The sequence below is a fragment of the Octopus bimaculoides genome, chromosome 3, assembly GCF_046866305.1.
Source record: "Octopus bimaculoides isolate indiv1 chromosome 3, ASM4686630v1, whole genome shotgun sequence".
NCBI lineage: Eukaryota > Metazoa > Mollusca > Cephalopoda > Octopoda > Octopodidae > Octopus > Octopus bimaculoides.
In genome coordinates, this window is record NC_142930.1 from 153,006,879 (window position 1) to 153,021,808 (window position 14,930).

The 14,930-nt window shown below is 36.3% G+C and overlaps 2 protein-coding genes across 9 annotated transcripts in view; one reads left to right on the top strand and one right to left on the bottom strand.

Moving 5' to 3' along the window:
- The window catches only part of LOC106875161 (aspartate--tRNA ligase, cytoplasmic), a 43,395-nt gene extending 32,089 nt beyond the window's left edge, over positions 1-11,306 (bottom strand). The window contains exons 1-2 of the mRNA XM_014923191.3: positions 11,197-11,306; positions 93-213 (exon numbers count right to left, since the gene is read on the bottom strand). Of these exons, the coding sequence (XP_014778677.1) occupies positions 93-213; positions 11,197-11,231 (156 nt within the window). The 5' untranslated portion in view covers positions 11,232-11,306. The remainder of the gene's footprint in view (positions 1-92; positions 214-11,196) is intronic.
- Positions 11,307-12,945: 1,639 nt separating this feature from the next.
- The window catches only part of LOC106874382 (uncharacterized), a 194,793-nt gene continuing 192,808 nt past the window's right edge, over positions 12,946-14,930 (top strand). For 4 of the 8 annotated variants that reach the window (XM_052966046.2, XM_052966051.2, XM_052966050.2 and 1 more), the window contains exon 1: positions 12,946-13,354. In XM_052966046.2, the coding sequence (XP_052822006.1) occupies positions 13,315-13,354 (40 nt within the window). In that variant the 5' untranslated portion in view covers positions 12,946-13,314. The remainder of the gene's footprint in view (positions 13,355-14,930) is intronic. The other 4 variants (XM_089349813.1, XM_089349815.1, XM_052966048.2 and 1 more) reach the window with 3 other exon arrangements.

The window sequence follows — 14,930 nt, forward strand, 5'->3', positions numbered from 1 at the left end:
TAATCAGCCTATTTAGAAATTTAAAAAATGAAGGGAAGTGAATTATAAATATTTAATTTAAGAGAGAGGTCGGGGGAAGAACATTTACAAACCTGTTGATCTGCCTTCTTATTCTGCTCTTTATAAGCTGCTTTTTTTGCAGCCTTCTCAGCCTCTTTTTGTTGCTTCTTCAAAGCCTTTTTTGATGGTTCTGTTGATTCTTGCTGCTGACCTCTAAGACATAAATGAAATTGGAAAAAAAAAAAAAAAAAAAAAAAAAAAAAAAAAAAAAAAGATTTAAGTAGTAAAATAACTAGGAAGTAAAATGTTATTTTAGGAGAGCAGAATTTATTGTGGTAGGGTAGGAAAAGGTAAATAATAATAATAATAATAATAATTCATTCTTTTATTAGCCACAAGGGCTCACATACAATAACATTAAAGGACATGCAACAACATAAAAGACAAAAACGGGATGGTACAATGGGTTTTCTGCATGTAAACAATATAAATAACAATGAAAATTGAACAAATTAAAACTCTCAATAGGGGAGGTGCTTTAAGGTCCTCATAGAAAAACCCAGAAAATCCACAGGTGCCTGAGCAACAGGGCAAGAGCCCTTCTCTTTATTTCCCTTTCTACAGGTGCATGCTCAGAATCGGTCCTTTCACACTGGCCATTCTTCCAACAAACTTGCTACAAGACAACACTTCCTCCAGCCTCAACTTCCTTGTCAAGTGAAACTTGAAAAAGTTGATGAGGGCTTGGCCAAAGAGGAAAGTGTCTGTCTTTAGCCCTTTTAAATGAGTCCACCATACTACCTCTTTCACTACATCCACTGGAGAAATAAAAATTGCCTGCCTCCTCCCAGCCAAAACAGGGCGGTGGGGCAATCTTCACAATGGATTCAGCTGATAGCCGGATCTGTCCTACACGCAACAGCAGGTGTTTGACCTAAAACCACAGGTCAGCAATTCTCGGGCACTTCCGTGCCTGTAAAGTTAATCTTGAACAGGCAGTGCCCCTTGGTAGCACTGCCAGGCAAGGGATTTCTGGAGTTATCCATAGGCCCAGGCCTGAAAGTTCTCCAAAATAGACCAGTTAGTTGGTCTTCATCAATGCCCAGAGTTTCCCCGAGAACATTGCTGCACTTTCCCTCCACTAGTTCTCTATAGAATGTTAGAGTGGAACTACCACTGATTGCATTACCTGCCTGGCAGAGAGCTGTAAGCACTTGATGGCACTCAAGGTGCCAAGCACCCCTCCTCAGTTTACGCCTAATCAAAGTTTGCAGGTCAGTCAAAGAGACGAGCTGTGAAAAAGTGTGCCTGACAAACAGTGACCACACCTGCTCACCATCAAGAAAACGCTGGAGATGCCGCAACCTAAATGCATGTCTGCACATCAGTAACCATGGCATACCCAGCCCTCTATTCAGCGACTGTTGACAGCAGATGGAGCACCTGACCAGTGGAACGCGCCCCTTCCACAAAAAGTGGAAAAGTACATGCACCAGCTTAGTCAACCAGCAAACAGGGCAAGGGATGACAGTCAAGCGGTAATAGATGATGGATGCGATGTACGTATTCGCCACCTCTGCTCGACCTTTCAGGGACAGCTTCTTCTCAGCCTGTTTCTGGGTGAGACTGACTACCCTGCTCGTCACCTCGTCCCAGTTTTTCTGCACCTAGAGGTTTGGACCAAACCAGACTCTGAGCAACTTAACGGGACTGTCTGTCCAGCACCCCACGATGCTGCTGGACAACATGGACTTGCCTCTCCAGGTGCCGAGTTGTAAGCCCACTGACTTTTCGCATTGAATTTTTGCTCCTGTCACCAATCAGGTCTATATGCCTGTAGCTTGACACTCTGATAGTGGCATCATCAGCGTAAGCAGACACACCCCTCAAAGCCTCCAACTTCCATAGTAATGGCTCAAGTGTCAGTACATACAGAAGGGAGGAGAGAGGGCACCCTTGATAGACCGAACGCAAGATGCTGAATGGCTCCGACAAGTGACCATTCATCTGAACAACCGAGCAGATGCCGCTGTACAAAGCAGTAACCGAAGCGCAGAAAACTGGACCAAAACCAGCTGCCTTGAGAACAGCTGCCAAGTACTGATGGTCAACCCTATCAAAGGCTTTAGACTGATCTAAACTGATCAGAGCCCCACCCATGCCAGCTTCGTTACCCACCCTTTCTATGATGGAGGTCATTGTAAATAGTCCTGGTTAGGATAGCACATGTCTGGGCCTTGCCAACCAGCTTGTCCACAAGTTCCAACCTCTTGACTAACACCTTGGCCAAAATCTTCAGCTCTACATTGAGTAAAGTGATGGGCCTGAAATTTTCTATAAGATCCCCCTTGTTTGGGTCCTTTCTCAGCAGTGCCACTGCCCCTCGACAGACAAAAGTGGGAATTCTCCCCATTCTGCCACCAGTTGCAGTAGATGTCTGCTAAGAGGCCTGCAAACAAGTTTGGCACCGAAGTATAAAGCTCGTAGGGCAGACCATTCCAACCTGGCGATCTACCTCTCATGCAACTCTTCATCATTTCCTGTATCTCCGCAGTTATTATCGGCCCTTCTCAATATTCAGCCTCGCTCGCCGAGAGTTATGACAGGCTGTCCAGGTACACACCAAAGTCTGCCCTGTTATCAGTCCTACCATTCATCCTGAACAGTCAAGCAAAGTGCTGCTGAAAAGCAGCACACATCTGTTTTGGTTCGAACAACTTGCATTCGCTCTGGTCCACCAAAGACTGAATGGTGGCTTTATTGACATTTTTTGTCTCTGTCACATGGGCCCATCATGACTCATTCTCTCCCTGCTTGGTGAACATACTTTAGCTCTGACAATAATGATAATAATAATAATAATAATATTATTATATTTCAGGGTGGTCATTTTTTTTGCCTGCCAAATAAACATACACACACTCATACATTCATCCTTCACTCGTTTATCATTGTTCTTATTTTATCTTATGTCTATTGTCTGGAAATCTTTCATCACACATCTGTGACCTCTTCAACGACTCTTCCATCCATGTATTTCCTCCTGTTCTGTTTCATCCATTCTGTTTCTCTATGTGTATCCTTATCTGCATGTATGTGCATGTCTATGAGTTTTGTGTGTATGTATATGGGTTTGCTTAGTATATTATTTATATCCATATCCTTTATATAGTTTTTTTTTCCCCATCTATTTACGCATTATCTCTATTTCTTGTATTTCATCATAAATATGAAGTACAGAGAACAATTGTATAGTATGTAAGATGAACCCACAGGTTAACTGTCAGATTAGGAATATAGTCAGACAAGATATTATCAACACATAGAACAGACATGACACTTAGACAGATTACAGTGACCACATACATAGTAATAAACAAACTGAGCTTCAATAGAAAACACGAATGGAACAATAACATCTACCACCACTACATCATGCAACATAACAGCTAAAGACAGAAGGGAATAAAAGGACACATACAAACAGCATAATACATAAAACTATGTATACACACACACAAAAGTTACACATGTGCATACTTATGATGAAGTAATGGATACAAATAATATAGTAAGCAAACCTGTATACACACACACACACACACACACACATGCACAGAGATAAGATGCAAACACATGTACAGATAAGGATATTCATCATAGGGAGAGACAGAATGGACTAAACAGAACAAGAGGAAACACATGGATGGAAGAGTCACTGAAGAGGTCAAGATATGTGATGAAACATTTCCAGATAATGGACATAAGATAAAATACAAACAATAATAAATAAGTGAAGTACGAATTTACAGTGTTTATTTGGCAATAAAAAAGGAAAATGACCATCCTGAAATGTAACAATATCTGCTTCAACACATGATTTCACATCAGGAATCTTGCAAAACAAATTCATAAACGTAAAATAATAAAAATCTTTATCTTTTTACTTGTTTCAGCCACTGGGGCACCATGTTGAAGTCAAACAAACACAAAGACACACAGACACATGCGTGTGTTGCCCTATATCTGTATTTATTTATTTATATATACATATATATATATATATATATATACCGGAGTAAGCAAAACTGTCCAATAAACGGGAATGTGAAACTCAGAGTAACGGTTTTTTTGTTATATTTCTGCTGCTTTTAAATAAAGTATATATATATATATATATATATATAGATATAGATTCAAGGTTGAATATGGTACTTATGCGTAGGCACCCGAATATCGTATCCCAAAAGGATAGGTGATCAAAATCAAAAAATAAGCAACACAGATTTCAAAGGTGATTGCAGTACGCACGTTTCATGCTACTCCAATTTATTTAAGTAATGCGAGCATTACATTAAATGCAATATGAAGAGCAATCTTCAGCTGCATGAAAATGCAGAAAATTACTGTAGAAAAGACATATTATAAATGTGGCAACATTTCAAATCCAAGTGGGAGAGAGAATACATAAAAATCCAAATGTGAGGAAGAATACATAAGTCCATCTTGACATAGCCGAGTCTATATACATAAATATGGCAGGCTTTGTTCAGTTTCTGTCAACCAAATTAACTCACAAGGCTTTAGTTGGCCCAGATCTATAGTATGAGCCACAAGATGCCACAACATAGGACTGAACCCAGAACCATGTGGTTGGGAGGCAAACCTCTTACCACACAGGCAAAAGAGTTTGGTTTTAATTAAGAATCAAAACCAAGCTGCAAACTTTATTAATTTCCACATCACTGAAGCAAATAACAGTTGTTTTAGCAACCATTTTTAACATAGGCAAAAGACTACCCACTTTGGCAGTAGCTTATTAAATTGATCCCAATATTTCACTGGTACTTTATCAATCCTGAAAGAATGAAAGCCAAATTTGACTTCAGTGGGATTTGAATCCAGAAGGTAAAGAACAGGAACAAATATTGCAAGGTATTTTTTCTGAAATTCTAACAATTCTGTAAAACCACCATCCTAAAGAAAATGTTTATCTTAAGCCTATAGCTCATGAGTCTGGAGCTTGCCTGGGTTTTCAATGCTTTTAGGCACCCAAGAGCACAAGATTACTACTGAACAGGATGCCAGTCCATCACAGAGTTAACCCCAACTACTACCACTGTTCATTTCACTTGAGTGGACTGGGACAACATGAAATGATGTGCCTTGTCTAAGGACCAATGTGCTGCCTGCTCTGAGAATCAAATCCATGATCCGATGATTGTGAGTTCAATACTCTGATAAGTTATGTATCTTCACCATCTCCCACCCTAGAATATAATAATAAAAACAATTTATTTTGATTAAATACAAAGTCATTTTCAACAGGAGAAGGGATGATAGTTAACCGAATTTCACCTCAATGTATTACTGGTTCTTAGAATGAAAAATAAACTATTTGACCTTGAAATTGTAATATTTTTCTAAGGGAAATAGAGTAGTTTAGTCAATTGAAATGACTTCAATAAACTACTTATCTTTACTTCATTTGCTTATATTTTGGAGTAAACTGACACCCCCGCATGTGACTGGATGAGTCTTATAAATAGATGAGCCAGCAGGCAGCTGAGGTCAAACTGTGAGAGCGTTATTCTCGTTATTGATTCTGCATTGGAGCGTTATTGTGCAAATGGTTATAAGCTAACCAACACTTGTTACATTGCTTATTGTTATACGGCTATATTCGGTACTGTGATATATTGTTACACACACATCATATATTATTGTCATGGATGATATAACAGCTTATTACCATATTTGACGGTATATAAAGCATGCTTTTTCCCCCCCACAAAAGTGTCTCAGCCCCACCCTCCCGGTCTTACATGTGAAGCTGAAGCCCCACATAGGCTTTAATCCTTTAGCATTCAGATTAGTCTGTCAAATGTAATGCTTATTTATTCACATTGTTTTGAATTAATCATGCATTATCTTGTAGCTTTGAGATTTCAATTATAGGTTTGTTTACTTTTATAGTATGACATTGTAGGGTAGGTATAAGAACCTTGTATTTGGTCAGTTTGAACATAAAGCAAATAGAACATTTTGGTCGGATATGGCTGGTTTAAATGCTAAAGGGATAATGCATTAAAAACTTTTAATTCTGAATATTCACTGCTGAAATTAGGGTGTGTCTAATATACCTGTATGTCTTTTATGCCTTTCACTTGCACATTCACCATTTTCACAAACAAGGCAAGGAAAAAGTCTCTACATGTTCACTTGACAAATTAGAAACAGCACCCAAATTTCCCTCAACTCACAATTCACTGTTTTAAGTGTATCTTGAGTAATGTATGCATGTGTGTGTGCGTGTATTCATGTGCATGACTGTGTACCCTTGTAACATTATGTGATGGCTGTAAATGAGCATCACCATCCTACAAACAATGTTGTTCATTTCCAGTCTTCTATGAGAAAAATGTATGACCATGGGAAATAATACATTGCTTGAAAATAAGTGAGGGTTGGTGACTAGAAAGGCATCCAGCCACAGAAAATCTGCTTCAAGATGCAAGAACAGATAAATGGATTTTAGATGATGATGATGATGATGATGATATGGCCAAGTAGTTAAGGTGTTGAGATTATGGTTTCAAATCCCAAACTGGGCCATATATCGTGTCCTTGAACAAGGTACTTCACAATGATCCAATACATTTAGTTGAGACTGAGAAACATGGCAACTAGTGGGTAGACAGGAAGTTAATCCTACTGTGTAGGAGTGAGAAATCACCTTCTATTCTCAACCTAAATACCTTGAAAATCCAGATAAGCTCCAGCTTCATGAGCTCTTGGGCTCAAAGCAGATTTTAATCATTTTAGTACATAATTTTTAAAGCTTCAACAAACTGTTTTGAAGTTACTACTACCAGTCAACAGCTAACAATATGTGCAATAATATTGAAGTAGGCTACATGCTAGCCACTCATATAGACAATCATGTGGAACAGAGAAGTGCCATACTCAACAATTGGTATAAGTTTCATCATCAACAATTACAAGGTCAAATAAATGCTTCAGAAGTCGGTAACTACAATAGCATCAAACTGATGGGCCAAATTGTTGAATGTTACTGAAAGATGAGAACTAGCCTAGAAAAGATGAAGTTCAAGTTTATGCTAGGGCAGCATATCGCACTGATACCCTGTTTCTAGTGAAACAAATGCAGAAACAATTAACTGAAAATAGGCCACTCTATCTAGCATTTGCTGATCTGGATGAAGTTACATTCTGCAGTAGTCACTAAGTAGGGTGAAATGAATGACTTGTGAGAATTATATCAGTAAGGTGAAAGTTGGTTATGCATTTAAGTTAGCATCCAGTTTTCCACACTATAACATAGCTTCAAGTCCAGCAGCTCATGAGAATTTCTGTATGTCAATGACCTAATCCTCAAATGAGAGCAACAACTCTGAATAGGAACTGGCTCAGACCATTATGACATGTCCACTCATGCCAGCATGGAAAAGTGGATGTATGATGATGATGATGATGGTGTTTCTATTTTCCTTTCTGGAGTTGATTTTATTAGTTGTGTCAATGAAACTAATAAGTCACTTTTGTTTTGTAAATTGTGTTGTAAATTCTCTTTTACTTGCTTCAGTCATTTAACACAGGCCATGCTGGAGCACCACCTTAAAGGGTTTTAGTTGAACATATTGACCCCAAGACTTATTCTCTGTAAGCCTAGTACTTATTCTATTGGTCTCTTTTGCGGAACTGCTAAGTTACGGGGATGTAAATACACAGCTGTCAAGTGATGGTGGGGGAACGAACACAGATACAAAGACACACACATAAAGATATACATCATCATCATCATCATCATCGTTTAACGTCCGCTTTCCATGCTAGCATGGGTTGGGCGATTTGACTGATGACTGGTGAAACCAGATGGCTACACCAGGCTCCAATATATATATATATATATATATACATATATATATATATATATATATATATATATATATATATATATACTAGCAAAGATATCCACTTTTTGCCCATGTTACATGCAATGGAAGAATTAGACTTTTCTGTTATATTTTCTCTAATGAACTGGAATACCTATGATTCGAATTTCATCAAAATTGCAGATGAAGGTTCTTTCCCTCTTTGCACACCGTAAAAAAAAATTCTAATCATGACACATATATCCCATACCACTGATCTTTATGTGCAGATTCCAAAATTCCAGTCTTATGGAACCTGTTAAAAGGATTTTGCTCCTGAAAAATGGAGGTCATGGAGCTCTAAAATGTGAGATTTAAGGTCCCTATTGCGGGGGGGGGGGGGGGATCTTAATGTCAACCAGAGAAGTTGAGTTGTTGAGAATCTTTTTGACTTGGGTGTTCTATCTATTGTTTGAATTTCTTTGAGATAGGAAATATATGTATGTTTACTGGGTTTGTAAAAGAGAGCAAAGCTTCAGGAAACCAAAAGATGAATGATCACAAGAAGCAGTCAGCTACCCTACTCTAGTTGTTACTACTCCCCAATGTAGAATTCCTCACCATACAGGTGACAGGCACAGCCAAGGGCATGACCCAACTCAAATAAACATTAACAACTGTGTGACGTGAGTGCTAAGGGAAATGAAAGTGTCACCTCTGGAATTTGCAACTGACCATTATACCGATAGGTAACTAGACAGAATAAATTTACAATCTGTAAATGTCTCTGAATAACTAGTCACTCATCTGGGAAAGCCTTGAAATCAATGTTACCACCTGGGGACTATGTGTGACCCAGTGATAATAAAAAGACTCAAAAGAGGTCTGCAAGGAAATAACTTTACTCAACACTTTGCAACTGAATCAGTGGAGGCAAGGATGCCTCTCATTTACTTGACAATTTATGCACCACATTGCAGAAATCACAATGTAAGTATATCTCAAAGCAAACTCTTACACTGTTGTACCATTGAATTACAAATAACGCTCATCTTTTGTGCTCGGGTGACCCTACAGCTTCCAAGAGTACAACTGTATTCATCTTTGCTTAAATAAAATGACTAAATTGTGGGTGTTAAGTCCCCATGAAGAGGTCTTTCTAACTTCTAAGAAGATGAAATTTTAGAAATATTACTTCATTTGTGTCTAATATCTATGGTTAAAATTTCATCAACAGCAAAAATATATGAATTTTCATGGGGTTTATGGCCCTTATGCATAGAATATAATTACCAAATTTCATAAAAATCCATTCAGTACTTTTGACCTAGTTTTGGATTATAAAAAATGACTAAAATTTGGGAGTTAAGGCCCCCATTATGGGGTCTTAGAATCCTCATGAGAAGTGGAAAGTTTGAGAACACATCTTGATGTGTGTCAATTACCCATGCTTGAAATTTCATCAACATCGAAAATTTATGAATTTTCATGGGGGTTCTGCCCCCTTTAAGCCATCTCAAATTCAAACCAAACATACTGCATTATTCCTGTCCTTATGCATTGAATCTAAGTTCCAAATATCATAAGGATCCATTTAGTAATTTTGTGCAACATTATACTCCTCTGTTAATAGAAACCCAGCTGAATGTTGACATTCAGATATCTCTTGTGGGCTCAACAGGTAGAGTGGGCTTTGGTTATTCAAAAATGTTTGGTTCTACATTTTCACTTAGAAAATGTTAAAACTTAAACGTTTCTTGAACGATACTGAAATTTCCAAGGATTCTAACATCTTCTCAAAATCAATGTTCTGAAATTTTAATTATATTGAGCTAATGTTGTTTCCAAAGGGTCTTACATGATGTACTTGATCTTCAAGGTTTCTCAGACTCAAGCCTCAAACTCTTTATTGAAAATGTTTAAAATTTATGTCTGTCCTCAGTTTGAATGTGCCAGAGAAATCTGGAGTTCTTCCAAAAGGGTATCGACCATGCTGAGCAAATTTGAGCTATTTTATTTAATCTAAGTGGATTTTCTTATCGTTTAAGTATTTTTAAACTTGAATTTTAAAAGAACGAACGACAAAAAGAAACCTAATTATGTTTTAAAAAATTTTTGATAATCTAGAAAATATTCCTTGGTTATTCTCATAAAAAAAATATATATATATATATAATGCTTTCAAAACTAAATTCTAATGCATGAGGTCTTCTGAACAGATATTTATTGAATACTACTGATTTAAATATATGTAAATAAAATTTCATAAATAGAGTAGTTTTGAGGTGGAATAAACCACCAGACTACTTGGGGAGATAGTTTCAGGAATTTCCATATAAGTGTAATTTTGCAAAGGTAGGGCTATACCTTTCTACACCTTCCCCACAACAAATATAACAAACAGGATTACGTTAAGGAGCAGGGTATGTGTCTAAATGCTTTCAGTATAATACAAACACAGAAACCAAATATTGCATCAGATAAAAGATGATGAAATAGGTATTGTTCCAATGCAGTGAAAATATTTATTGGGGCAATTTTTATTTTTATACAATCAACATGTACACGCAATAATGCTACATGTAACAGAGCTGACGACTTATGAATATATGAGCTGATAAAACATGTGTAAAAAATAAAACAAAAAATTTTAGTCCACGTGCTAGTTTAGCTGCACGTAACTTATTAGTATCAAAGCCGGGAAAGATTTAATTAAATACCGACACTTTTGTTTCTAAAGAACCCCAAATACCGTAATTCGACGATATCAACGATATAGAACAACAATTTGTTGAATATCCTTGTTGAATGTAGTTGTTGTTGCCTAGACCATCCTCAGATGAGCCCTCAATGAGCAAACTGAAAATCGAAGTCGTCCTAGCTGTGACCCTTCTGTTTTTCCTCCGGGAATAGTGTACTCAGGACCACATAATCCAAAGCGTCCTTACTTTTGTGATGGCAAGGTGTGTGATTTGAGGGACGTTTGACTATTATACATCGCATGTCAGGTCAATAACCAGGGTGTGGATCCCCCATTGGTGTGTTGTCGATGTAAAACCATAAATGATCTGTTTTGATTTAACACACACTGTCTTATTTGAATTATGTGCTTCTCTAGTTAAGTAAAATAAAATCTACAGGTTGTATATTTAAAGTTTCACGGCATTAATTGTATGCATCACTGACGATTACCATATGTATGTACATAAATATATACATATTTAGTGTGTATGTAACGACAAAATATAAACTTTAGCAGATAATCAACAAAAATACATAAAGTTAAGTAGGAAATAATTACCCGGGTATAGAATTTGAATCTCCTGTCGACATCATAATGACACGAGCAGCAATAATAGTTCAATTAACTGTGGACAACAACTCGCCGTCTTAAAACTAACGGAATGACGTGAAATTGGATTAATATCAACAGTGAGAATGAAGTTCAGCTATCGTAAAACTACCTTTCTACAACATACCTACATTTTATACCTATAAGCACTACACATCATTTTTGGTGGTTCAATTATTAACAGTTGTGGATTTTTACCAAAAATTAGTAATACATTTTATAAATTTTCGGCTTGTTGTTGTTTTGCAGCACACTTTCGAACCAGTTTCCGCTGTTATTACGCAAGTTAGTTTTCTAAATGTCTCTACTTTCTTTCTCTTATCAACAGTTTTCTTCTTCCCAGTGTTATGACAAAGTAAATAAAATTAAATGCACAATTAGCAAGGAGGTTTAAATTCAGAAAACCAATTTTTGCTGTGAATTACTTTATAATTCTCACAATTTCCAATTTAATAAATAAATGATGAATGTATATGGGGACAAAAAAAAAGCATATGGTGATGCAAAAAGGACAAATAGAACTCAAAATATGAGTATATACATATTTTTACTAATGTTTAGCAGAAACAACAAAGTGACTCAAGATCCAAGAGTTTCGTGCGTTAGGAAGAATTTGATAAGTGCTAACACACGAAACTCACGGATCTTGAGAAACTTGCTTCTGCTAAATATTAATACACACACACACACGCATATATATATATATACATACAGAGAGAGAGAGAGAGAGGCAGAGAGGCAAAACCTTTTTAACTGTATTATGGACCCCTAGTAAGTTTATGCACTAGACTCTATCGTATTTATTGACAGCAAACAACAGCATAAAATTTGGACCCTTGACCCATGGAGTCCCTGGGCAACTGTTCAGTCTGTCCATGCCTTGAGACGACAATGTATATAAGCATACCTACTCAAGTGTGACCTCTCCCGATTTTGTTTCCTCATAACTTTTAGAAAAATGAGCGTTTTTGATGAAATTTCCTGTAAGTGCTTTTTAGGTGGTGCACATTGCAATAAGATTGGAATTTAATGTGGAATAAAAAAAAAAAGGTGGGGAGGGCACAAATACCTACTAGCATACACAAACACATACACACAAACACACACACACGTATATATTACAAAATGAAAGTTGAAATTAGAAAAAAAATAAAAAAATTACGTGATGTGTGTCAGGAGACATAAGTACGCACCAACCTTTTTTTTTTTTTTTTAATTATGAAATTCCGATATAATCGAATCTACACTATCTGAAAGGTATTTGTAGAAAATTTCATATGAAAATAGCCGTCTTCCTTCAAGTTATGAGGAAACAAAGTCAGATGAGTGCAGTTGTGTAGATATGCCTATATATATATATATATATATATATATATATATATATATATATATATATATAGGGCTACGCCCCTTATGAGCGTGAAACACAGGGTAAGCCCGTAAACCGGCCTACCCCTCTATAATATATATATATATATATATATATATATATAAACATCACTATATTCATTAAAATAACAGGAAGCCAAAAAATGAATTGTAAAAATATTGGAGAATATGAGTCTAACGAACGGTAAAAGTAAGTGTGAAGGTGAGATATGCAGAAATGAAGGGAAAAAAAGGACAAATAGATAGGAAAAGAGAAAAGAAAGGTAGAAAGAAAAAGAGAGAGGAAGAAATGAAGAAAAGAGAAAGAGTAACAGTAAGAAAAATAGAAAGAAAAGTGAAAGAGTAAAAGTAAGACAGGGAGATAGAAAGGAAGAAAAGAGAAAGTGTAATAGTAATGAAGAGGAATAATGTGTGTAGTAGGCAGAGGAGGAAAAAAAGAGAAATAGAAAGGAAAAGAAAAGAGACGGAGTGAGAAAGAGAGAGTCTATCCCATAGTACTGTGTTCAATATGGACGACAAAGGAAAGGGAAGGAGGCAAATTGGCCCACTCCTCGTGTTTTTAGTGTTGTTTTTTGGGTCTCCACCGGGCCGCCTGTTGCTACATTGATGAATACAATTTTAAAAATAGTTAAGTGTTGTGGACACGTACAGCAAAAACCGTCCCAGTAGCTTTAGAAAATGTCCAGAAGAAAACAACTGAAGCCGCAGCACTTTAGCAGTGAGTACTTCAACATACGTATATATATATATATATATATAAAAATATATTTATATATTGACGCACAAATGCAATCATTTACACATTCATCACTTTCTATGTACATACTCTATTAACTTTAATTGGATATCTCTGTTTAAACATCGTAACATTATAATGTTATCCTGCTTTTGATGAGTCGTGTAACTATAGCTGCATGACATGTCATCAGATTAACAAATATTTTATGTAATCCATCCCTATTACCTGCCCGAGTCAAATGCGACTCTAAAGGGATTCAAGTTGATTTCGCTCTTGTAGACAGTTCTTCCAAGGGAAGCAACTGTAGTTATGGTGCATACACACACGCATATATTTGTGTGTGTGTGTGTATATATATATATATATATATATATATATATATATATATATATATATATATATGTAGTAATCTTCAAGTTTAGGAGGATAAAAAAAAATGAATAAAAATATTCAAGGGAAATAACTGAACGACTTACCAGTATTATCCGTTTTCTTCTAGCTGTTTATAAATAAATCACACCCTAATCCAAACCCTAACGTCAATCAAATCACGTGTGTGATTTATTTATAAACAGAGATGTACGGAGAATACTGGTAAGACGTTCAGTTACTTCCCTTGAATATTTTTATTTATTTTTTTTATCCCCCTAAACTTGAAGATTATCATATATATATATATATATATATATATATATATATAACTGCCAGAAAAAAAAAGTGCTCAAAGATTAATAATATTATTTTGGTCAAGTCAGTGAAAGTTAGTTTACAAACGAGTAAAAAAGCACTCAGTATATGAAGAAAAATGTATATTTTAGAAGTTGAAACTTCTTGAAGTATTAACTCCGAGTTTAATGTCACTGGTTACCGAAACTGTTCATTTGAATAATTAATGATGTGAAACTCGGAATTTCAAGAAGCTTTCTTTGTGTCTTCAAAGATAACAGGCACAAGAAAAGAAAAAGAACCAAGACGTCCCCTTTTAGGATCAGTGCTGCTCGTTCCCTCTTGAGGGAGCGATATTATTGGAAGGTATCGAGATCGTGAGGTACAATGCGAGGTGCGTTGCAAAAGCAAAAAATGAAAAAAATAAAAGAAATTATGTTCGTATATATCTTACTAGTATATGTGTGTGCATGTATGAATTCAGGCATCACTCATTGGTTAGGCTCACTTCACATTCACGAAGTCTCGGATTTGGTTCCATGACATTCTCAGTCTGATTCAAACCATATGTGTGAAATTGAGTTGACGGAACCTGTGAAAGCCCATCAAATAGAGTACCTCGTAATTCAAAAGACCAGCCTTGTCACACTATCTTAGGCGGATTCAACCTGAAGATTACATTAGGAATATAAATGCTTTTGGAATATTCAGCCACCTACACTATAATTAATTTATGAGGTACTTCAGTTGATTGAATTCCTGCAATGCTCATCATTGAAACCAAAGGACATTCATTTGATTTTTACTTTATGTTTTGGTGTGTATAAGTATATTTTAACTTATGGGATCGAGGAAGGTGAGAGTGATCTGGCCATTGATAAAGCTCTGG